Source organism: Melanerpes formicivorus, unplaced genomic scaffold (genome assembly GCF_026170545.1).
Source record: "Melanerpes formicivorus ecotype bairdi unplaced genomic scaffold, bMelFor1.0.p_v2 SCAF_34, whole genome shotgun sequence".
In the NCBI taxonomy this organism is placed as follows: Eukaryota; Metazoa; Chordata; class Aves; order Piciformes; family Picidae; genus Melanerpes; species Melanerpes formicivorus.
In genome coordinates this window covers 1,023,687-1,047,680 of record NW_027142386.1, presented here as the reverse complement: position 1 = coordinate 1,047,680, position 23,994 = coordinate 1,023,687, and the positions used below count along the sequence as shown (strand labels likewise).

The 23,994-nt window shown below is 65.8% G+C and overlaps 2 protein-coding genes across 2 annotated transcripts; both read right to left on the bottom strand.

Moving 5' to 3' along the window:
- Positions 1 to 4,266: 4,266 nt before the first annotated feature.
- DIRAS1 (DIRAS family GTPase 1) lies at positions 4,267 to 11,852 on the bottom strand. The gene is made up of 2 exons (XM_068156296.1): positions 11,623 to 11,852; positions 4,267 to 6,998 (listed from the first exon to the last, which is right to left on the bottom strand). The coding sequence occupies exon 2, from the start codon at positions 6,881 to 6,883 to the stop codon at positions 6,287 to 6,289; it is 597 nt and encodes a 198-aa protein (XP_068012397.1). The 5' UTR covers positions 6,884 to 6,998; positions 11,623 to 11,852; the 3' UTR covers positions 4,267 to 6,286.
- Positions 11,853 to 17,246: 5,394 nt separating this feature from the next.
- On the bottom strand, positions 17,247 to 22,803 carry SLC39A3 (solute carrier family 39 member 3). Its single transcript, XM_068156174.1, has 3 exons — positions 22,785 to 22,803; positions 20,053 to 20,320; positions 17,247 to 18,698 (listed from the first exon to the last, which is right to left on the bottom strand). The coding sequence occupies exons 2-3, from the start codon at positions 20,257 to 20,259 to the stop codon at positions 17,979 to 17,981; spliced, it is 927 nt and encodes a 308-aa protein (XP_068012275.1). The 5' UTR covers positions 20,260 to 20,320; positions 22,785 to 22,803; the 3' UTR covers positions 17,247 to 17,978.
- Positions 22,804 to 23,994: the final 1,191 nt, after the last annotated feature.

Genomic DNA, 23,994 nt, shown 5'->3' with positions numbered 1-23,994 from the left:
AGCCTGATGGCCAGCCCAAGGGACATCCCAAGGGATACCCTGAAGGACATCCCCAAGGACACCATGATGGCCATCCCCAGTTGCACCCTGAGGGAGATCCCAAGCAGCACCTGGAGGGAGAGCCCTTGAAGCATCCCAAGGGAGACTTCATGCTGCAGGAGCAGCAGGACCATGGCCCCCCAGGAGAGAGCTTCTCCTGCTCTGGGGTGACTCAGTGGGGTCCCATCAGCACCAGCCAGGCTGGGGAACAGAGGCTGGGGGACAGCTGGGGGACAGGGGCTGGGGGACAGAGACTGGGGGACAGAGGTGGAGGGACAGAGGCTGGTGGACAGAGGCTGGGGGGCTGAGGTTGAGGGGCAGCTGGGGGACAGAAGCTGGGGGACAGGGGCTGGGGGACAGAGAGGGAGGACCTGGGAATGGAGGGGCAGAGATTTTCTGTCCCCAGGCTGCTCTTAGTCCTGGGGATGTCTCAGTGCTGGGACAGCATCCTGGGGGCCACCTCTGCACCCAAAGCATCCATGTCCCACTCACCCCCTCCCATCTGTGCCCATCTCACTCTCCTGCCCCGGTGCCAAGAGGGCCAAGGGCAGCCTGGCCTGCAGCAGTGTGGCCAGCAGGAGCAGGGAGCTCATCCTGCCCTGTGCTCAGCACTGCTCAGGCCACACCTGGAGTCCAGCTCTGGGCTCCTCAGGTTAGGAAAGAGGTTGAGCTGCTGGAAGGTGTCCAGAGAAGGGCAACAAAGCTGGGGAGGGGTCTGGAGCACAGCCCTGTGAGGAGAGGCTGAGGGAGCTGGGGTTGCTTAGCCTGGAGAAGAGGAGGCTCAGGGGAAACCTCATTGCTCTCTGCAACTACTTGAAGGGAGATTGGAGCCAGGTGGGGGTTGGGTTCCTCTCCCAGGCACCAGAACAAGAGGACACAGTCTCAAGCTGTGCCAGGGGAGGTTCAGGCTGGATGTTAGGAGGAAATTCTTCCCAGAGAGAGAGATTGGCCATGGGGATGTGCTGCCTAGGGAGGTGGTGGAGTCCCCATCCCTGGAGGTGCTCAGGCAGAGCCTGGATGAGGCCCCTGGAGCCATGGTTTGGTTGATCAGATGGTGCTGGGGGAGAGCTTGGCCTCAATGCTCTCTGAGGTCTCTTCCAGCCTGGTTCCTTCTCTTCTCTTCTGTTCTCTTCTCCTGGTGCCAGGTGCCCCCAGCCCATGGGAGGGACATGGGGACAGGAGTGGCTCCTGCAGCCTGGCACAGGGAGCTGGGACTTCCCTCCACGGCTGGGATGTCCTCCCTGAGCCAGGGCTGTCCCCACGCAGCTGTGACCCTCCCCAAGGAGCTGTGACCTCCCCCACAGAGCTGTGACCATTCCCACAGAGCTGTGACCTTCCAAACGGTGCTGTGACCTTCCCCACGCAGCTGTGACACTCACCACGGAGCAGTGACCATCCCCACGCAGCTATGCTGTCCCCACGCAGCTGTGACTTTCCCTACAGAGCTGTGACCCTCCCACGGAGCTGTGACCTTCCCCACGGAGATGTGACCTTCCCCACAGAGCTGTGACCTTCCCCACAGAGCTGTGACCTTCCCCACGGAGCTGTGACTTTCCCTACAGAGCTGTGACCCTCCCACGGAGCTGTGACCTTCCCCACGGAGCTGTGACCACCCCCACGGAGCTGTGACCTTCCCCACACCTCCATGATGTCCCCGTGGCTGCACACCCCCCCCCCCCCCCCCCGCAGAGACAGAGCACTGCTGTCCCCACAGAGCCCTTCTGTCCCCACGGAGCCTTTCTGTACCCACCAGAGCCCTGCTGTCCCCACGGAGCCCTTCTGTCCCCACAGAGCCTTTCTGTCCCCACCAGAGCCCTGCTGTCCCCACGGAGCCCTGCTGTCCCCACAGAGCCCTTCTGTCCCCACAGAGCCCTTCTGTCCCCACAGAGCCCTTCTGTCCCCACTGAGCTCTGCTGTCCCCACAGAGCCCTTCTGTCCCCACAGAGCCCTTCTGTCCCCACTGAGCTCTGCTGTCCCCACGGAGCCCTTCTGTCCCCACGGAGCCTTTCTGTCCCCACCAGAGCCCTGCTGTCCCCACGGAGCCCTTCTGTCCCCACGGAGCCTTTCTGTACCCACCAGAGCCCTGCTGTCCCCACGGAGCCCTTCTGTCCCCACGGAGCCTTTCTGTCCCCACCAGAGCCCTTCTGTCCCCACGGAGCCTTTCTGTCCCCACCAGAGCCCTTCTGTCCCCACGGAACCCTGCTGTCCCCACGGAGCCCTGCTGTCCCCACGGAGCCCTTCTGTCCCCACGGAGCCTTTCTGTCCCCACCAGAGCCCTGCTGTCCCCACGGAGCTTTTCTGTCCCCACGGAGCCTTTCTGTCCCCACGGAGCTTTTCTGTCCCCACGGAGCCCTGCTGTCCCCACAGAGCCCTTCTGTCCCCACGGAGCCTTTCTGTCCCCATGGAGCCCTTCTGTCCCCACGGAGCCTTTCTGTCCCCACAGAGCCCTTCTGTCCCCACGGAGCCTTTCTGTCCCCACCAGAGCCCTGCTGTCCCCACGGAGCTTTTCTGTCCCCACGGAGCCCTGCTGTCCCCACGGGGCTCTGCTGTCCCCACGGAGCTCTGCTGTCCCCACGGAGCCCTGCTGTCCCCACGGGGCTCTGCTGTCCCCACGGGGCTCTGCTGTCCCCACGGAGCTCTGCTGTCCCCACGGAGCTCTGCTGTCCCCACGGAGCCCTGCCCTTGCCAGGGCCCTGGCAGCCTGCAGCAGCCCTGCTCCCCCCTCCTCTCCAGCTCCATCTCAAGCCCCCCCCCCCCCTCCGCCCCCCCTCCCCTCCCGTGTGCCCACGCAGCTCCCGCGCCCGGGGAGCAGATGGTTGCCATGGCAACCGGCGAGCTGACGCAGGCAGCCTGCTGCCACCCCCTCCCCACGGCGACACACAACGCTCCTCACACCAGCCAGGGGCTGGGGGGCACCCACGGACACGGGGGGAGAGGGGGGGGGGGAGCGGGAGGGGGGGCAGGGCCACGTGTGACACGTGTGGGCCATGGCACCCCCTGGGCAGCTGGCACGGCCCCGGGGAGCTGGGACCATCCCCCTGGAGCTGGGATGGAGCTGGGATGGAGCTGTGACATCCCCCTGGAGCTGGGATGGAGCTGGGACCATCCCCATGGAGCTGGGATGGAGCTGGGATGCAGCTGTGACATCCCCATGGAGCTGGGATGAAGCTGGGATGGAGCTGTGACATCCCCATGGAGCTGGGATGAAGCTGGGATGGAGCTGTGACATCCCCATGGAGCTCGGATGGAGCTGGGACCATCCCCATGGAGCTGGGATGAAGCTGGGATGGAGCTGTGACATCCCCATGGAGCTGGGATGAAGCTGGGATGGAGCTGTGACATCCCCATGGAGCTCGGATGGAGCTGGGACCATCCCCATGGAGCTGGGATGGAGCTGGGATGCAACTGTGACATCCCCATGGAGCTGGGATGGAGCCATGAAGCTGGGACCATCCTCATGGAGCTGGGATGGAGCTGGGATGGAGCTGGGAGCATCCCCATGGAGCTGGGAGCATCCCCATGGAGCTGGGATGGAGCTGTGACATCCCCATGGAGCTGGGATGGAGCTGGGATGGAGCTGTGACATCCCCATGGAGCTGGGAGCTGGGAGCATCCCCATGGAGATGGGATGGAGCCATGGAGCTGGGACTATCCCTATGGAGCTGGGATGGAACTGGGAGCATCCCCATGGAGCTGGGATGGAGCCAGGGAGCTGGGACCATCCCCATGGAGCTGGGATGGAGCTGTGACATCCCCATGGAGCAGTGACCATCCCCATATAGCTGGGACCATCCCCATGGAGCTGGGGTGGAGCTGTGACATCCCCATGGAGCTGGGAGCATCCCCATGGAGCTGGGGTGGAGCTGTGACATCCCCATGGAGCTGGGAGCATCCCCATGGAGCTGGGATGTCCTCATGGAGCCATGGCAGCCTCCCAGAGCTGTGACCATCCTCATGGGGGCATCCCTGTCCCCATGGAGCCAGGGTGATCCCTATGGAGCTGGGATGTCCTCTCTGAGCCAGGACTGTTCCCCAGCAGCTGGGACCATCCCCATGGAGCTGGGATGTCCCCAGCAGAGCCAGGACTGTCCCCACGGGCTTGGACTCACCACACACAGCAGGGCCAGGTCTGGGGACACAGGGGGTCACAGGGGGACACAGTGGGACACAGGGGGTCACAGTGGGACACAGGGGGCCAGAGGGGGCCAGAGGGGGCCAGGGGCCAAGCCGTGGCCTCCTCGTGGGGCTGTTTCTCATCTCTTTATTGAAGGAAGACTATTTCTAGAGTAAAGGCTACAGCATCACCTCCCCCTGCCCCCTGCCCCCTGCCCCCTTGCCCTCCTGCCCCCTGGGTGCTCCAGGTCGGGCAGGAAAAAGCCAGGGTGGGTGTGGGGAGCTGGGCACAGCGAGGGGGGGCCCAGTCTGCCTGGGGACAGCCCCCTGGGGATCCCACCTTGGAGACACCACCTTGGGGACAACCCCTTGGAGATACCACCTTGGGGACTCCACCTTGGGGACAACCCCTTGGTGACAACCCCTCTGGGGACCCCACCTTGGTGCCACCACCTTGGGGACACTCCCTTGGGGACACTCCCTTAGGGGAAAACCCCTCTGGGGACCCCACACTGGGGACTCCACCTTGGGGTCAATCCCTTGGGACTCCACCCAGGGGACACTCCCTTGGTGACAACCCCTTGGGGACCCCACCTTGGTGCCACCACCTTGGGTACCACTCCTCAGTGACAACCCCTTAGGAACACCCCCTTGGTGACACCCCTTGGGGACCCCCCCCCGGGGACAACCCTCTGGGGACCTCCACCTTGGTGCCACCACCCTGGGTGCCACCACCCTGGGTACCACCCCTCGGTGACAACTCCTTAGGGACAACCCCTTGGGTGACTCCATCTTGGGGACACCCCCTTAGTGACGCCCCTCTGGGGCCCCCATCTCGGTGCCCCCACCCCTTGGGGACACCCGCGGGGTCCCTGGCAGAGAGAGGGAGGGGACAAACCCCACGGGGACAAGGGGCTGGTGACAACGTCGGGGGGCGGGGGGGGGAACCCCACTCTGGCCACAGGGAGGGGAACAAGCAGGGCTGCACCAGAGCTGGGGGGGGGTCTCAGGGGGTCCCCATGCTGTGGGGCCAGGTCACCCCACAGCAGGGACTCTGGGGGGCGTTGGGCAGGGGACAGCTTGGCCACGGGGGGGGGCACTGGGGCGGGCGCCCCTCACCGTGGCACGGGGGCTGGAGGGGGGGGCTGGGGTCTTGCAGGGCTCATCCTGAGGGATTGGGGAGGGGGTCCGGGGGGGGGTCGGGGGTCTCCCCCCGGAGCTCACCAGGATTGTGCTGGGTCAGGACCTCCCTGGGACCCGAGGCTTTGTGCTTGGGCTGGTGGCTCCGGGCTGCGGCCCCGGGGTCGGGCTGGGGGCCGCAGGGACAGGGCTGGGGCTGGGGGGGCCGCGGGGACAAGGCTTGGGGCTGGGGGCTTCGGGGGGGCACCATGCGAGGGCTGCTCCTGCCCCGTGTCTCTGCCCGCGGGAGCAGAGGGTTATGGCGTGGGGGCAGGGGCACGAGTGGGGATTGGCACCGTCCCCCAGGTTGGCATCGGCGTCCCCGAGGGTGGCACCGGCACCCCCGCCGCGCGGCAGCGTCCTTCCCACCCACGAGGACGGTCGTGGGGACCCCCACCGAGGAGGGGACGAGATGGGGGTGGGGGTGCCCTGGTTGTGCTGCAGAGTGTGGGGAGGGGGGACCTAGGGGAGGGGGCGACGTGCACCCAGGTCCCCCCTGGCAGCGCCCGGCCGCGCGTCCCCAGTCCCATGCGCGGCGGCCGCGGGGGGGGGGGGCGAGCGCCCCTGGGCTGCTTGGGACACCCCCGGGTGGGCTACCCCCGGGTGGGCCAGCCCCTCCGTGACCCCTCCCCACGCCCCCTCCCCGCCACGCCACAGCCCAGGCCGCCGAGCTGGCCCCGCACAGTCACAGTGATGGCAGAGGGGGGGACCAGGGGACCGTGGTCCAACCTCGGGGGGGGGGACGGGGGCTAGGAGAGTGGGGAGGAGGCTCGGGGCGGGGGCTGGGAGGGAGGACAGGGGGAAAGGATGACCGGAAGTGGGGCGCGGGCCAGTCCCGGCGGCGGCGGCGGGGGTGGGGGGGATGGAGGGGACGGTGGCGGCGGTGGTCGGGGGGTGGGGGTGGGGGTTGTGTGTGGTGGGGGGAGCGGGGTGGGGTGGGGCGAGGAGGAGGCTTCTACATGATGCTGCACTTCCCCTTGATTTTGTCTGTCCTCTTCTGCTTGCTGGAGCGCTTGCCGTCGATGGTGAGGCTGACGTTCCTCCTCTTCTCCAGGTTGAGCAGCTCCTGGAAGAGCTCCTTGACGTTGTAGTTCATCTTGGCCGAGGTCTCCATGAAGGCGCACTTCCACTCCTTGGCCAGCGCCTCCCCTTCCCGGCTCTCCACCTCCCGCTGCGTCTCGTCGCACTTGTTGCCCACCAGCATGATGGGGATGCTCTCCACGCTGCCCTTCAGCTGCACGATCTGCTGGTAGATCGGCCGCAGCTCCTCCAGCGACTGCTTGCTGGTCACCGAGAAGACCAGGATGAAAGCGTGGCCCTTGGAGATGGAGAGGCGCTGCATGGCCGGGAACTGGTGGCTGCCGGTGGTGTCGGTGATCTGCAGGGTGCAGACGCTCTTGTCGCAGCTGATCACCTGCCGGTAGGTGTCCTCGATGGTGGGGATGTAGGTGTCCCGGAAGGTCCCCTTGACGAAGCGCAGCACCAGCGAGCTCTTGCCCACGCCGCCCGCCCCGAACACCACCACCCGGTAGTCGTTGCTCTGCTCTGGCATCGTTGCCCGCGGCGCTCGCTGCTTGCTGGCTGCTCGCTGCCGGCTGCTCGCCGCTTGCTCGCTGCTGGCTGCTCGCTGCTTGCTTGCTCGCTGCTGGCTGCAGCCGCTGAGGCCACTGCGGGGGACAGGGGCACAGCGCGGGGAGAGGAGGGAGGTCAGGACACCGAGTCAGGGGAGTCGGCGTGGGGAAGGGTTTGGGGGGGGAGAAGGGTTTGGGATGGGGAAAGGTTTGGGATGGGAAAAGGTTTGGGATGGGGAAGGGTTTGGGGTGGGGAAAAAGGTTTGGGGTGGGAAAGGTTTGGGATGGGAAAGGTTTAGGATGGGGAAAGGTTTGGGATGGGGAAAGGTTTGGGATGGAGAAAGGTTTGGGATGGAGAAAGGTTTGGGATGGGGAAGGGTTTGGGATGGGGAAAGGTTTGGGATGGAGAAAGGTTTGGGATGGAGAAAGGTTTGGGATGGGGAAGGGTTTAGGATGGGGAAGGGTTTGGGATGGAGAAAGGTTTGGGATGGGGAAGGGTTTGGGATGGGGAAGGGTTTAGGATGGGGAAAGGTTTGGGATGGGAAAGGTTTGGGATGGGAAAGGGTTTGGGATGGGGAAAGGTTTGGGATGGGAAAGGTTTGGGATGGGAAAGGTTTGGGATCAAACAGGTTTGGGGGTCAAAGAGAGACTTTGGGATCAAACTGTTTTGGGGATCAGACTGGTTTGGGGATCAAGCAGGGTTGGCATCAAGCAGGGTTGGGGATCAAGCAGGGTTGGGGATCAAGCAGGGTAGGGTTGGCATCAAGCAGACTTTGGGAGGTCACACCAGGAGCAAGGGGGTTGGGTTGGAGCAAGCTTGGGGCTGGAGCAAGCTTGGGGATGTCACAGCAGAGGCAGGAGCTTTGGGATCAAGCAGGCTTTGGGATGGGCCAGGCTTTGGGATGGGGCAGACTTTGTGAGGTCACACCAGGAGCAAGGGCTTTGGGGGGGACCAAGCTTTGGGTTGGAGCAGGCTTTGGGATGTCACACCAGGAGCAGCAGCTTTGGCCTGGGTCAGGCTTTGGGATCAATCAGGCTTTGGGCTGGGCCAGCAGAGAGCAGGGCACCTCCCCCCTGCCCTCCAGCCCCAGCCTCGCTCCTGCCTCACAACCCTCTTGGGAACGCAGCCCCCCCCACCCCGCTCCAACCAACCCAACCCCCCCCGGGGGGGTGCTGCCAGCCCCCTCCTGCCCTTGAGTTGCCCTTGCCCCGGGGCCGGGCCCTGGTGGCACCGCTGCCCTCGCTGCCCGCCCGGGGCCGCTGCCAGCTGCTGCTTGTGCCAGCTGCCTGCTGTGCCCATATGGCCCAGCCACAGCCACCAGCAGGGCAGCCGCAGCCCAGGCTGCCCTGCTGGGGTGGGAGCACACTGGGCACCCCAGACTACCACCCCCCCCACCCCGGGGCACCAGGAGCAGCCCTGTGGGGCAGCTGCCAGCCCAGCGAGGAGCTGGTGGCACCCAGAGTGCCCGGCCCAGGCTCTCCTGTGCCTGGCTGCTGGGGACAGAGAGTCTGCTTCACACACAGCCCTTGGCACCTGCCATGCTGCCCTGCCACTCTGTGCCACCCCTGCACCGTGCCCTGCCACTCTGTGCCACCCTGCTCTGTGCTCTGTCACCATGGGTCACCACCAGAGCCCTCATGCTGTGCCCTGCCACCCTGCACCATGCCCTGCCACCCTCTGCCACCCTGCACTATGCCCTACCACCCTGTGCCACCCCTGCACTGTGCCCTGCCACCCTGTGCCACCCCCTGCCACCCTGTGCTGTACCTTACCACCCTGTGCCATTCCCTGTCACCACCCTGCCCTCCCCCACCTCACCCTGTGCCATGCCACCCCCTGCCATCCCTCTTCTCCACTCCTACCCCAAGGATGCAGTGGGCACTGGAGGGACTTGGGCAACGGGGGGGGGGGGCAGGTGGCACAGCCATGGGCCACCCTCACGCTGCCAAACCTCAGTGCCCACCAGGCAGGGGCCCTGCTTGTGCCCCCTGCTGAGTGATGCAGCCCCCAGGGGCTGAACTGAGGGGGCACAAAGTTGCTGAGCCCTGAGCTGGGCACTGCCTCCATTTCCCTGCCACAGGACTGGCACTGCCAGCTCTGCCCCATCCAGCGGCCCTGGCACAGGTAGGGGCATCAGAGGGGCATGGGAAACAGAACCCACCATGGGTCTGGGTTTCTGAGGGTGCAAAGGGCACCCTGAGCACAGCAAAGGCTACTCTGGGCACAGCAAAGGCTACCCTGGGCACAGCAAAGGGCATCTTGGGCACAGCAAAGGCTACCCTGGGCACAGCAAAGGGCATCTTGGGCACAGCAAAGGGCATCCTGGACACAGCAAAAGCTACTCTGGGCACAGCAAAGGCTACTCTGGGCACAGCAAAAGCTACTCTGGGCACAGCAAAGGCTACCCTGGGCACAGCAAATGCAAACCCTTGGCACAGCAAAGGGCATCCTGGGCACAGCAAAGGCTACTCTGGGCACAGAAAAAGCTACTCTGGGCACAGCAAAGGCCACCCTGAGCACAGCAAAGGACACCCTGGGCACAGCAAAGGGCATCCTGGGCACAGCAAAGGCCACCCTGAGCACAGCAACTCCCCCATAGCTGGGCACCTCCAGGGGCACCAGCCTCTCCCCCTGGCTTTTTTGTCCCCTCCCTGTGGCACAGGGGGAGTCTGGGTCCCCCCAAGCAGCCCCTAGGCCCTGGCACGGCCCCAGACAGCAGGGCAGGGGCTGGTGCCTGCAGAGCCAAGGGGCTGGCAGCTGGGGATGGAGCCCAACCAGCAGGGCCTTGGGCACCCTCAGAGCCGGTGCCACGCTGGGGTCCCCTGGCACAAGGGCAGGAGAATGTCCCTTGCCCACCCCCACGCTGGAAGTGGCACCCAGGGAGGGGAGATGGAGCAGAGGCTGTGGCTGAGGACATCAAAGCTCAGCTGGGGCTGGTGGTGCCCCTGCCTGTGCCCCCTTGTGGGCACCGTGGGGGGCACTGGGCCGGATGGAGCCTGGCCTGTGCCCAGCAGCCCTCCCAAGCCCACACAGTGGCTGTGGACCCTGACCACGACCTGCCCTCGGCTCCTGGGGATGGTGCCAGCTGGGGGGGGCACAGGCTGGCAGAGATCTGCACAACCACCACCCCCCCCCCCAGCATCCTCCCACTTGGAACCCAGCCCTGGGGGAGACAAACAAGTCCCTGGGGAGGGGGCTGGGGGGGATGGAGGGCAGGGGTAGAGCAGGGGCAGGGTGGAGGTCGAGGTGCTGGGGCAGGAGGAACAGTGGGGTGCCAGGATGGAGGTGGAGAAGCAGAAGGGGCAGGAAGGAGATGATGGAAGTGATGGAGCAGGATGGAGGTGGAGGGCAGGAGAAGGGGCAGGATGGAGGTGGAGGGCAGGAGAAGGGGCAGGATGGAGGTGGAGGGCAGGAGAAGGGGCAGGATGGAGGTGGAGGGCAGGAGAAGGAGCAGGAGAAGGTGGAGGGGCAGGAGAAGGGGCAGGATGGAGGTGGAGGGCAGGGGAAGGAGCAGGATGGAGGTGGAGGGCAGGAGAAGGAGCAGGATGGAGGTGGAGGGCAGAAGGTGGAGGGGCAGGAGAAGGAGCAGGATGGAGATGGAGGGCAGGAGAAGGGGCAGGATGGAGGTGGAGGGCAGGAGAAGGGGCAGGATGGAGGTGGAGGGCAGGAGAAGGGGCAGGATGGAGGTGGAGGGCAGGAGAAGGGGCAGGATGGAGGTGGAGGGCAGGAGAAGGAGCAGGAGAAGGTGGAGGGGCAGGAGAAGGGGCAGGATGGAGGTGGAGGGCAGGGGAAGGAGCAGGATGGAGGTGGAGGGCAGGAGAAGGAGCAGGATGGAGGTGGAGGGCAGGAGAAGGGGCAGGATGGAGGTGGAGGGCAGGAGAAGGAGCAGGATGGAGGTGGAGGGCAGGAGAAGGGGCAGGATGGAGGTGGAGGGCAGGAGAAGGGGCAGGATGGAGGTGGAGGGCAGGAGAAGGGGCAGGATGGAGGTGGAGGGCAGGATGGAGGTGGAGGGCAGGAGAAGGAGCAGGATGGAGGTGGAGGGCAGGAGAAGGGGCAGGATGGAGGTGGAGGGCAGGATGGAGGTGGAGGGCAGGAGAAGGAGCAGGATGGAGATGGAGGGCAGGAGAAGGGGCAGGATGGAGGTGGAGGGCAGGAGAAGGAGCAGGAGAAGGTGGAGGGGCAGGAGAAGGGGCAGGAGAAAGTGGAGGGGCAGGAGAAGGGGCAGGATGGAGGTGGAGGGCAGGAGAAGGAGCAGGAGAAGGTGGAGGGCAGGAGAAGGAGCAAGCGAAGGCAGCAGATGGAGATGAAGGAGGCATGGAGAGGATGGAGATGGAAGAGCAGGGTGGAAGGATAGAAGGGAAGCGCAGGATGGAGGAGCAGGGTGGAAGGATGGAGGGGGAGGATGGAGGGATGGAGAAGCAGGATGGAGATGGAGGAGCAGGGGCAGGATGGGTGGCAGAAGGAGCAGGAGGGGCGGCAGAGGGGGCAGGGGGGCGGCAGAGGGGGCGGCAGAGGGGGCAGGATGACGAATAGGGGCAGGGACCAGGCTCCCGTTGCCCCGGGCCGGGGTCCCGGCCCCGTTCCTCGGCCGTGCCCTGTCCTTTTCCTCCCTCCTCCCGTCCCCGGTTCCTCCCCTCGCCCCTCCGGCGGTGGCCGCCCGGTGCCCGCCGTCCCCGGCCCCCCGGCGCGCCGGTCGCATTGCGGTGCTCGCCGCCTCACCGTGTCCTGCCCGGGATCCGCCCTTGGCTGCGGGCTGCGCGGCGGCCTCAGCGCATGGCCCGGCCCGGGGCGGTCCCGGTGCGGCGGCTCCGGTGCGGCGGGGCTCGGCTAGGCGCGGTGGGACCGGCGCTGCTCGATACGACTCGGTAGGGTTCGGTAAGGCTCGGTAGAGCTCGGCTCGGCTCGGCTCGGCACGGCTCGGTGCGGTGCGGCCGCCGCAGAGCCGATCCCGCCCCGCCGCCGGCCCCGCCCGCCGCGCCCGCCCCGCCCGGGGCCACCGGACCCAGCCGCGAACGGCTCCGGGACCGGGAGAAGCGGCGGGGACCGGCGGGAAACGGCGGGACAGGGACAGACGGACAGGGGATGCAGGGACAGACGGACAGGGATATTAACGGACAGGGGAGGGGACAAGTGGACAAGGATGGGGACAGGGACAGACGGACAGGGACGGGGACAGATGGACAGGGATAAACGGAGAGGGGCAGACAGGGTGAGGACAGATGGACCAGGGATAGAGACAGGGACAGACAGACGGACAGGGATGGGGACAGAGAGCCAGGAACACACTGGGGATGTGGATGCCCAGCCAGGGACACACGGACAGGGATGGGGACGGACGGACACGGGGGCAGGGACACAGAGGTGGATCCAGAGCCCAGGGGCACAGGGCTGGGGACGGAGCCCCACGGTGGGGACAGGAACACAAGGGCAGGACAGAGGGATGCCGACCCCCCCGCTCCCCGAGCCGGCAGTGCCAGGGTGGCCCTGGGGCAGCCGGGGGTGACCTGGGCAGCAAGGGTGGGCCTGGGGACACAGCTGGTGGCACTGCCACCACGGCACCCGCACAGCGCCGGGGGCTCCTGCCCGCTGGCACCGCAGGGTTTGGGTCACTCACTGCTGTGGCCCTGTGGCAGAGTGGGGTCAGGAGCCCCCCAGGGCCCCCTGGCCGGGGGCAGAGCTTCTCCTGGCAGGGTCACAACCCCTCTGTGCCACTTGGGTGGCACCTGGGGGGTGACCACGGGGCCCCCAGGCCATGTGCCAGCTGAGCAGGACCAGGAGCTGAGCAGCTTCCTGGGCTGGGCTCAAGGTCTGACCATCCTCGGTGGATCCAGCTCCTGCTCGGGGCGGGGGGGAGGTCCTCCAGCCCCCCCAGGAACCATGGAGCTGGGGCAAGGCCAACTCTGTGACCCACTGAGGGGCCTCAGGTGGCACTTGGGGGGTGACCATGGGACCCCCAACCCACTTTCTGTTCGGGGGGGATCCCAAAAGGACTGGGGCAGGAGCAGCTTCATGGCCTGGGCTCAAGCTCTGCCCACCCCCAGGGGAGCCAGTTCCTGCTCCAGGGGTCCTCCAGCCCCCCAAGGACTGGGGCAGGAGCAGCTTCATGGCCTGGGGTCGAGCTCTGCCCACCCCCAGGGGAGCCAGTTCCTGCTCCAGGGGTCCTCCAGCCCCCCAAGGAGTGAACCTGAGCAGCTTTGTGGCCTGGGCTCAAGCTCTGCCCACCCCCAGTGGAGTCAGTTCTTGCCTGGTGGGGTCCTCCAGGCCTTCCAAGAGCAATGCTCTGTGTCCCACCACCACCATGAGGAGGGGGCTGGAGCCTGAGGTGACCACAGAGCTGAGGGGGGGTGGGGGGTTGGAAGGTCCCTCCCAAGACTTGGGGGGGGTGGGGGTGCGCTGGTGCCGGGGCCAGCGAGCAGGAGCTGCCTCTGCCTCTGCCTCTTCCTCCCCAGCAGCAGCAATTAAAACCTGCAGCCTCTATTAATAGCCAGGGGCAGAGGGCACGGCGGCACCCACGCGGCTGTCACCACGTCCCCAGGGGCAGGGCAGGGAGGAGGAGGAGGGAGGAGGAGGAAGGAGGGGGAGGGGGCAACACTGCTGACCCCACCGAGGGGAACCAACAGCTTTGGTGTCAGGAACCGGGGGGAGACCTTTCCCCCCCAGGGCTTGGGGCGAGGCACCGGGCAGCAGCGGCTGACAGCCAAACCCCAGTGCCAGGCAGGGCTCCCGCGGTGCCAGGCAGGGCTCCCGCGGTGCCAGGCACCCCCAAATCCCCGCAGCCCACCCCCCGTGGAGCGATGTGCTAGGAGAGGCAGGGGGACGACACCGAGGCACTGGGCAGGAGCAGCTCTCATCCAGGCAGCCAAACCCCAGTGCCAGGCAGGGGTCCCACGGTGCCAGGCACCCCCAAATCCCCTCAACCCACCCGCACCCAGCACCGTGGAGCGATCTGCTGGAGGAGGGGAGACCTTTCCTCCCTAAAGCTTGGGGCGAGGCACTGGGCAGCAGCGGCTGACAGCCAAGCCCTAGTGCCAGGCAGGGCTCCCGCGGTGCCAGGCAGGGCTCCCGCGGTGCCGGGCAGGGGTCCCACGGTGCCGGGCACCCCCAGATGGCCGCAGCCCGCCCTCCCCCTTCGTGGAGCGATCCGCTGGGGGGGTTACTACGGGGCGGAGGGTGATGAATGGGAGCCGCTCAGCGCTTGTCGCCGCAGCTCCTCCTCCCTCCCATTCAGCGCCCAGCTCCCCGCCGAGCCTTACGCAACGGGGAGGCTGCACACGCAGGGCTGAATCACGCCGCGGCCGGGGGGGGACCGAGGGAGGGGGGAAAGTGTGAGGGGGACACAGGCACACGCGTGACAGGGAGGAGACTCCCTCCCCTTCCCCTCCCTCCCCCCCCATGTTTCGTGGGCATCCTGCTGGTGGTCCCACGCTGCCCCCCCCGTCCCCCCCCCGTCCCCCCCCCCCGCCAATCCCGGGCCCCTTGGGTGGGGTTTGGGTCCTTTTGGGAGGCTTTGATCCGTTTTGGGGGGGGTTGGACCATTTTAGGGGGGATTTGGCCTATTTAGGAGGGTTTGACCCATTTTGGGGGGGATTTGGCCCATTTTGGGAGGGGTTGCCCCGTTTTGGGGGTGTTTGGCTCATTTTGGGGGGATTGGGCTCCTTTGGGGAGGGTTTGACCCATTTAAGGGGGGATTTGGCCCCCCCAGGTGTTATCTCACTGCCCCCAGCCGCTGGGGGTGTGGGGGGGAGAGTCCTTGCCCCACAGTGGATCCCTGCCTGTGAATGGATCCCAAGTGATCCTTTGGGAAGTGGTTAAGGAATGTCTTAGCATCAAGAGCTGCTCTTGGCTTCAGAACAGCAGCCCCTGGAGATAGGGTCAGGGAGGGGGGAGGGAGGAAGGGAAAGGAAGCAAAGGAGGGAGGGAGGAAAGGAAAGGAAGCAAAGGAGGGAGGAAAGGAAAGGTAAGGAAGCAAAGGAGGGAGGAAAGGAAAGGTAAGGAAGCAAAGGAGGGAGGGAAGGAGAGGCAGCAGAGGAGGGAGGGAAGGAGAGGCAGCAGAGGAGGGAGGGAAGGAGAGGCAGCAAAGGAGGGAGGGAAGGAGAGGAAGCAAAGGAGGGAGGGAAGGAGAGGAAGCAAAGGAGGGAGGGAAGGAGAGGAAGCAAAGGAGGGAGGGAAGGAGAGGAAGCAAAGGAGGGAGGGAAGGAGAGGAAGCAAAGGAGGGAGGGAAGGAGAGGAAGCAAAGGAGGGAGGGAAGGAAAGGAAAGGAAGCAAAGGAGGGAGGGAAGCAAGGGAAGGAGGGAAGGAAGCAAGGGAAGGAGGGAGCAAAGGAAGGACAGGAGGGAGGCAGGAGGAGGAAGAGCCACCCCATGACCTCAGGGCTGTTCCTTCAGCACCGCTTGGGCAGAAGCTCAGCCGTGAGCTGCAAGCCGCCCAGGGCAGAGCGTTAGGTGCAGAAAGCAGGAGGCAGAGGAAGGCTGTGCCCAAGGAGAGGGTCGCTGGGCACCGTGCCCCTTTACCCCCAGCATCCCCCTCCCCCCTGTAGCCCTCTCCCCAGGCGGCAGGCGCAGAGGAGCCCCGGCCGGGAGCGGCGGCCGGCAGGAGCTGCCTGCCAGCAGCACAATCACAGCCCCAGGTTCACCGCGGGCGAGGCGAATTAGCTTCTCATCAGGCCCTGCTTTCATCTGTGTCATCAGAGGCCCAAAATAACCCTCCTCCCCCCGCCCGTCCCCCCCTCCCCTCCCCTCTCCTTCCACTCCAGGTCTTTCAAAGCAAGATTAATTGACTCGGGGAGGTTGCAGCAATTAAACCCGGCAGCGCCAGGAGCTGGCAGCTGAGCCTCAGCAGCCTCCATATGCTGCAGCTGGGCCAACCACTGCCTCCAAGATGCTGCTTCCCGGCCCCACCAGCCTCCCCCCTGCTCCCAGCTCACGCTGCTGGAGGACTGCAGCACAGCCCCTGCCTGCTGCACAGCCTGGGGAGGCTCAGCAGCACCTCCCCCCCCCCCACCCCAGAGCTCTGCCCCTGCTTCTTCCACAGGGAGGAGATCACAGAATGGGGCTGGGGTGGAAGGGACCTCAAAGCTCAGCCAGTTCCAACCCTCCCCTGCCACGGGCAGGGACACCTCTCACCAGCCCTGGTGGCTCAAGGCCTCATCCAGCCTGGCTTTGAGCACTTCCAGGCCACAGCCTCCCTGGGCAGCCTGTGCCAGGCTCTCCCCAGCCTCACTCTAGAGAATCTCTTCCTCATCTCCACTCTCAATCTCTCCTCTCCCAGCTCAAATCCATTGTCCCTCAGCCTGTCCCTCCCAGCCTTTGAACAAAGTCCCTCCCCAGCTCTCCTGGAGCCCCTTCAGGTCCTGGAAGGTTGCTCTGAGGTCTCCCTGGAGCCACCTCCAGGCTGAACAGCCCCAACTCTCCCAGCCTGGCCCCACAGGGGAGGTTCTGCAGCCCTCTGACCATCTCTGGGGCCTCCTCTCCAGCAGCTCCAGGTCCTTCTTGCACTGGGGGCCCCAGAACTGGAGGCAGTGCTGCAGCTGGGGTCTCACCAGGGCAGAGCAGGACAGAGGGGCAGAATCCCCTCCCTTGCCCTGCTGGTCACAGCAGGACGAAGCTGTGGCTGATTAACTGCATCCCTCCCTCCCCGGGGCTGCAGGTTTCCAGCTCCAGCCTCTGATCCCAGCTGCCTGCCTCGGAGGGCAAATCCAAAGGGATCTGCAGCAGGCTGAGCTGCCCGGGGGGGGAGCTGTGCTCTGCAGACGCGGAGAGCTCTGCTTGTGCTCAGCGGGGAGCCTCTGATCAGCCCTTCCACAACATCAGCAACAGCCCCCAGGAGGAGATTTCTCCTTTGGAAGCCTCGATGGAGCTCCAGGACAAGCTGTGCAAGCCCTGGGAGAGCTGCAGGAGGAGCCCCCAGAGGAGAGGGAGAGCTCAACTCATTTCACTGCAGAGCAGCTGGAAAGAGCTTTCAGCCCTCAAAATCATTGCTTGGGGGTGGAGGGGACCTTAAACCCCATCCAATCCCAACCCATTCCCCCCCTGCCAAGGGCAAGGACACCTTCCACCAGCCCAGGCTGCTCAAGGCCCCACCCAGCCTGGCCTGCAGAGGATCACTCAGCCCTAAAATCCTTGGCTTGGGCTTGGAAGGGACCTGCAAACTCAGCTGGCTTCAACCTCCCCCTTTCCCCAGTCAAATATTCCTGCTGGGAGCTGCTGCTGCTGCCTGGCCCTCACCCCAAAAAGAGAGCTTCAAGAAGGGCTTGGAGAGGGCTGGGGAAGAGCTTTCACTCAGGGAGAGGATCTTCCAGCCACACACTGAGGCTCTCCTCAGGGAACAACTCCACACATGGCTGGGAGGCAGAGAAGGAAGCTTGGCCTGGCCTCATTTTTCCCTTTAATCACTGAGAAACAAAAGCTCTGGGAGCTGCTGGTGGCTTGAAGGTGGAAGCTGTGCTGGGGAGGGAGCTGTGGCACCAGAGCAGCCCCAGGAGGGGGGGGAGGTTATTTTTGGCAGCTCTGGCAGGCAGGTTTTGCTCCAACCTAAGCTGGCAGAAGCAGCTTAGAGCAGCTGGCCCAGGCCCTGTGAGCCCACCTGCTTCTGGCTTGGTGTCTTCTCCCCTCCTGGCAGCTCCCCCAGCAGGAGTGCAGGCAGCAGAGCTGAGGCTCAGCTCCTGCAGTGAAGGGGTGAAGGGGAGGGAAAGGGAGGGGAGGGGGAGGTGGCTGTGGGGATTCAGAGGAGGCCAAACGCTGGAGGAGCTCCTCGAAGGCAGCTTGAGCAGCAGGCTCTGCAGTGTCTGCATCGAGCCACCTCCACCACAAGCTGCTGCAGGGCAGGGGGCACCACCTGGGGGGCACAGCTCCAGTGGGCCATGCCTCCTCTCTGAGCACCCCAGGAGGAAGCTCTTCTCCTCCTTTCAGGTCACCCTGGAAACATCACCCCCAGCACGAGCGTCCAGCTGGGGCCGCAGAGCTTCAGCGTCCCCCCCGGCTGGTGAGGAGGCTCAGCTCTGGTGCTGTGGTGAAGGGGAGGAGGTGAGGGGAGGTTTGGTGAGGGGAGGTGAGCTCTGCTTCCCATCACTCCCATCCTCACCCCTTGAAGCAGACCAGGCCAGCCAGAGCTGCGTAGCCCAGCACCAGGAAGAGAACCTTCAGGAGCCGATCGTTCTTCTCCTCCAGCTCCTTCACCAGGACCTCAAAGAAGGTGATGAACAGCAAAGTGCCCCCAGCCATGCCCTGCAGGAGCAGGGAGATGATGCTGCTGGCTGCACCCTGGGTGCTCTCAATGCCCATGCCGATGCTGATGCCCAGGGGCACCATCAGGCTCGCCGTCGCCGCCAGCTTCGCCGCGTCCCGCAGGGGCAGCGCGCTCCTGGCCATGCTGATGCCCAAGGCCACTGCCACCAGGGTCTGGCGAATGGCAACCCCCAGGCACAAGCTCAGCACCTGGGCTCCTTCCTCCTGCAGGCCCAGGGCCAGGCCCTCGAAGATGGAATGGGTGGAGAGAGCGAAGAGCAAGCCCAGGAGGCGCAGGGGGCCGGAGCGGGAGAGCCGCTGGAGGCCGCGGGGGTGGCCGTGCAGGGGGGGCTCCCCCCGGGGGGAGGAGATGAAGGGGCTCTCATACTCAGAGTCACTGCCCACATCTGAGCCAGCATTGAAGGTCTCCAAGTCAATGAAGGAAGGCTTCTCCTTCTGGAAGGTCAGGATGAGCTGCTCCACAAAGACTGTGGCCAAGAAGCCGACCACCAGGACGCTCTCAGCCGCTGGGTAGCCCACGGTGAGGTTGCCCTGCCTGAGAACTTCATCCAGCTGCAAGGGAGCAGAGAGAGCCACAGGGGATCAGCTCCCCCCAGGGAAACCTTCCTGCTGCAGCCCCAGGGCTCTGAATGGACACCAAGCTGGCCCAGGGTGCTCTGATCCCCCTCCCCTGCAGCCCTCGGGTAGGAGGGGAGCGGTGGGCCCAAGGAGCAGTGCTTGGAAGCCAGGGCAGAGGAGGCTCAGGCTGGAGAGCAGGAAGGAGCTCTCTGCTCTGAGGGTGGGGAGGCACTGGCACAGGCTGCCCAGAGAAGCATCCCTGGAGGTGGTGCAGAAAGGACCTTCAAGATCATCCAGGTCCAACCCCCTGCCATGGGCAGGGACACCTCCCCCCAGCCCAGGCTGCTCAGGGCCTCATCCAGCCTGGCCCTGAGCACCTCCAGGGAGGGCACAGCCACAGCCTCCCTGGGCAGCCTGTGCCAGTGCCTCCCCTCCCTCACTGCCAACAACTTCTTCCTCTTCTCCAGTCTCAGTCTCCCCTCTCCCAGCTCACAGCCATTTGCCCTCATCCTGTCACCCCCAGCCCTTGTCACCAGTCCCTTCACAGCTGCTGCAGTGCCTCCCCACATTTACTCACCCCTCAGGGGCAGAGCCAAGCCCTCCCTGGGCCAGGGGCAGAGCCAAAGCCCTCCCTGGGCCAGGGGCAGAGCCAAAGCCCTCCCTGGGCCAGGGGCAGAGCAAAGCCCTCCCTGGGCCAGGGGCAGTGCCAAAGCCTTCCCTGGGCCAGGGGCAGAGCAAAGCCCTCCCTGGGGCAGGGGCAGTGCCAAAGCCCTCCCTGGGCCAGGGGCAGAGCCAAAGCCTTCCCTGGGCCAGGGGCAGAGCCAAAGCCCTCCCTGGGCCAGGGGCAGAGCCAAAGCCCTCCCTGGGCCAGGGGCAGAGCCAAAGCCCTCCCTGGGCCAGGGGCAGAGCCAAAGCCCTCCCTGGGCCAGGGGCAGTGCCAAAGCCCTCCCTGGGCCAGGGGCAGAGCCAAAGCCCTCCCTGGGCCAGGGGCAGAGCCAAAGCCCTCCCTGGGCCAGGGGCAGTGCCAAAGCCCTCCCTGGGCCAGGGGCAGAGCCAAAGCCCTCCCTGGGCCAGGGGCAGAGCCAAAGCCCTCCCTGGGGCAGGGGCAGAGCCAAAGCCCTCCCTGGGGCAGGGGCAGAGCCAAAGCCCTCCCTGGGGCAGGGGCAGAGCCAAAGCCCTCCCTGGGCCAGGGGCAGAGCCAAAGCCCTCCCTGGGCCAGGGGCAGAGCCAAAGCCCTCCCTGGGCCAGGGGCAGTGCCAAAGCCCTCCCTGGGCCAGGGGCAGTGCCAAAGCCCTCCCTGGGTAAGGGGCAGAGCAAAGCCCTCCCTGGGCCAGGGGCAGCTCCTCACCCTCTCCCTGACTGCCGGCAGCAGGGCGTTGAAGCAGCTGGCCAGGAAGATTCCACCCCCGAAGGAGCTGCAGAGCGCCAGGAGCCTCCTGGAGCGCGGAGCCTTCTCGGAGTCAGCCTGGAGCAGCCTGACAGGCAGCAGCGAGCCGGCCAGCATCAGCACGCAGACGCCCAGCAGGCACAGCACCTTGGCCAGCACCGCCTTCATCCTGCGCCCCTCCGGCAGGGAGCTGAAGGGCAAGAGCCGCCGGGGGAGGGGGGCTCAGAGCCTGCAGAGGGGCAGTGAAACACAGAGAGAACCTCAAGGGAACAGCTCCTCGCACGCCAGCCCCACGCAGCCCCTCTGCAGGCATCACCTTCGCCCCCCAGGAGGCAGCGGTGGAGGGGGGCAGGGGCTGCACCTCACACCCAACAAGGCAGAGACCTCCAGCCACAGCGAGCCGAGACCCTCCCCCAGCTGCAGCCTTGCCTCCTCCCCAGGGTTACATCCCCCCCGGATGAAGCTGGGGAAGGGTCTGGAGAAGAGAGCTGGGGAGGAGCAGCTGAAGGGGTTCAGAGGGGAGAAGAGGAGGCTGAGGAGAGACCTTCTGGCACACGGCAGCTCCCTGAGCAGGCTGCAGCCCGGGGGGGGTTGGGCTCCTCTCCCAGGGAACGAGGGATAGGATGAGAGGAAATGGCCTCAAGCTGCAGCAGGCGAGGGTCAGGTTGGGGATAAGGAACAGTTTCTGTGCTGCCAGAGTGCTCAGGGCTTGGCACAGGCTGCCCAGGGAGCTGCTGGAGTCCCCATGCCTGGAGGGGTTCCAACCTACCTGCAGGCAGGGCACTGAGCCAGGCCAGGCTGCTGGTGGCCTTCTTGGCCCCCTGGGCACTGCTGCCTCATCTTCAGCAGCTGGCACCCAGCACCCCCAGGGCCCTGCTGGGCAGTCTCCAGCCCCTCTGCCCCCAGCCTGGAGCCTCCATGGACCCAAGGGCAGCAGCAAGCCCTTGGCTTTGTTAAACCTCACAGAGGAGACCCCAGCCCATGGCTCCAGCCTGGCCAGAGCCCCCTGCAGAGCCTTCCTGCCCCTCCAGCAGATCCTCACTGCCACCCAGCTGGGTGCCAGCAGCAGGCTGCCTGAGGGTGCCCTCAGTCATCCAGGAAGTCCCTCTGATGCCAGCTTGAGAAGGTTCCTTTGCAGGTCCCCTTGGGGAGGCCTCCCAGGCAGCCCTGAGGAGCTGCTGTGGTGCAGCACTGGGCTGGGGAGCTGCAGCCTAAGGGGTTCGAGGCACCCTGACCCCCCCCAGCAGCGAGGGACCAGGGGAAGAACTGCAGCCCTGCTTCTTGGAGCAGGAAATTAGTTCTCCTGCAGAAGGTGGCTGAGGCTCAAGGGTCCCTTGAGGGCTGCCAGCTTTAATCACCATCAGTGTGGCAGCAAGCCTGGGGCTGAGAGGGGGAGGCTGAAGGAGCCTGTGCTGGGGGAGGGGGCAAAGCTTTTGTCTTCTGAGCTCTCCCTTCAAGCAGGAGTGAGCAGAGAGCTCACAGTGGTCAGCCCCCCCCCTGCAGCAGCACCTAGGGGTCCAAGCTCTCCACCCCAGGAGATTCCACAACCTCCCTGGGCAGCCTGCTCCAGGCCTCCAGCACCCTCACACCAAACAACTTTCTCCTCCTGCTCAGCTCCAACCTCCTGCCTGACACTTTGTGCCCCTTGTGCTGGCCCTGGGCAGCACTCAGCAGAGTCTGGCCCCAGCCTCTTGCCCCCCACAGCTCCTTCAGCTCTTGCTGAGCATTGCTCAGCTCCCCACCTGGGGCTGCTCTGCTCCAGGCTCTCAGCTTTTGCTCCTCACAGAGCTGCTCCAGGACCTTCATCATCCTCACAGCCTCCCCTGGCCTCTCTCCAGCCTCTCCCAGCCTCTCTTAAACTGGGAAGCCAGAACTGGTCCCAGTGCTCCCTGCTCTGATGGCACTGATTCAGTCCCTGGGCTGAGCCCAGTGGGTGAGCCAGGTCCAAACGAGCCCCAGAGCCTCCTTGTGAGAGCACCAGAGGCTCCCTGTGAGGACCTCCTCAGCAGGCAGCCTGTGGCTGGGGAGCTGCTTTCCTCCCCAGCAAAGAGGGGGAGGCCAACAAACTAAATGGGGGGGGGGGGGGGGGAGAGACCAACAAACTAGGGAGGGAAGACAAAAAGAAATAGGGGGGAAGCAAAAGAAAATTGCGAGGGGGGGAGGCAAAAAAAGAGGGATGTGAGAGTGGGGAACCCCTGCCAGGCACCCAGCTTGAGCACCCCAAAAGGGTATGGGGATGGCAGGGGGAGGTCTGGGGGGGGGGGACGGGGAACGATGACGAAGGTCAATGCGAGGAGGGGGCTCAGCAGCTGGGCTGGAGAGCAGGGGGTGCCTGCCAGATGGGGAGGAGGTCATTCCCCGGGGGGGTCCCTCCCAGAAGGGGGAATGAGGGGAGGGGGCAAGGAGTCTCTCGCAGCCAGGGGAAGCTGGGGGGGGGTCATACAGCGAGGAGCAAGGGAATCCCCCCCCATAGCGAGGGGTCCCTCTCACGGGGGGACTCTCACAGTGAGGGGGGTCCCTTACAGCTGGGGGGGTGGGGGTCCCCTCCTAGCAAGGAGCGAGGTTCACCTCGGGGAGGTCCCAGCCAGACCCCCCCGCCCCCCACTTCCACGGGACTCCATCACCCCTGCCCTCCAGCCACGGCGCTCCCCCCGTGACGCCTCCCGGCCCCCCTCCCCCAGGCCAGCCATTACCTCACGAAGCCGCCCCCGGCCCTCCCTTTCCCCTCCCTCCGCCCCCGGCCCTCCCTTTCCCCTCCCTCCGCCCCCGGTTACCGCGGCAACAGCCCCCTCCCCTCCGCCCCCCCCCAACTCACGCTCCCATCGCCGCCCGCCGCGGCAGCGCCCCGCGGCAGCGCCCGCCCACGACGGCCTCCCATTGGTCGCGGAGGCAAAGCCCGGCTGCCGATTGGTCATGAGGCACGCCAGTCAAATCGGATCGCCGTCCTGCGCTCCCAACGCCCGTCCGGGCCGTTCGCGGAGCCGCTGCATAGAGCTCCCCCCCGGCGACCGGGACCGCGGCTGCGGGTTCCGCTGCAGCGCCCGCCCCGTAGAGCTGTCCGGCGTGGCCGGTGCTGACCGGGAAAACGGCGGGGCCGGGGGCACGCAGGAGGTGACAAACCGGCGGAGGAGACCCGGCAGGCAGGGAAAAGCCTCTCCCCCCCCTCCGCCCCCCAAGCCCGGCTCCCCTTTTAGCTCCAGGGAGAAGGAAATTCGGTTACAAGACCCCAGGGGAGCTGGGGTGAACTCAAACCATCCTCCTGTTCGCTGTCAGGATGTGACCCAGAGGTGCCTGGAAGGAAACTCGCTCGGCTGCAAGCAGGCTGCCAGCGCCCTGCTTCAGACGCTGGCTGCAGGCAGAGTGAGGCAAGGACTCGCCAAGCTCCAGCTGAATGGCCACCAGAACCCCAAAGTCATCTTCTGAGCACCCACCCAAGCCCCAGCTTCTGGGAGGACACAAATCCACCTGGGTGGCCACCAAGCCCCAGCTGTGATCAGCCACCAAGCCCCTGCAAGCTGGGTGGCCACCAAACCCCCTGGCTGGCCACCAAGCCCCAGCTGTGATCAGTCACCAAACCCCCGCAGCTGAGTGGCCACCAAGCCCCAGCTGTGATCAGCCACCGAATTGCAGCTGAGCAGCAGCCACCAAACTGCAGCCGGCCCAGGGTGGGCAGGCCTGGGGGGGAGGAGGGGACGGGGGGGAAAAGCTGCCCCAGCTGGCCCCGGGCAAGGGGGAGAAAGCCCTGAGCCGGCCCCGGGCAAGGGGGAGAAAGCCCCCAGCCAGCCCCGGCAGCCCAGAGCTGAGCTCCCCAACCCAAGGCACAGCCAAGCCCTGGCTTCAGGTCAGCTGGGGCCAGCCAGCTACCAAGGAAAGAAAGTGTCCAAAGAGTTTTTATTCTTCACA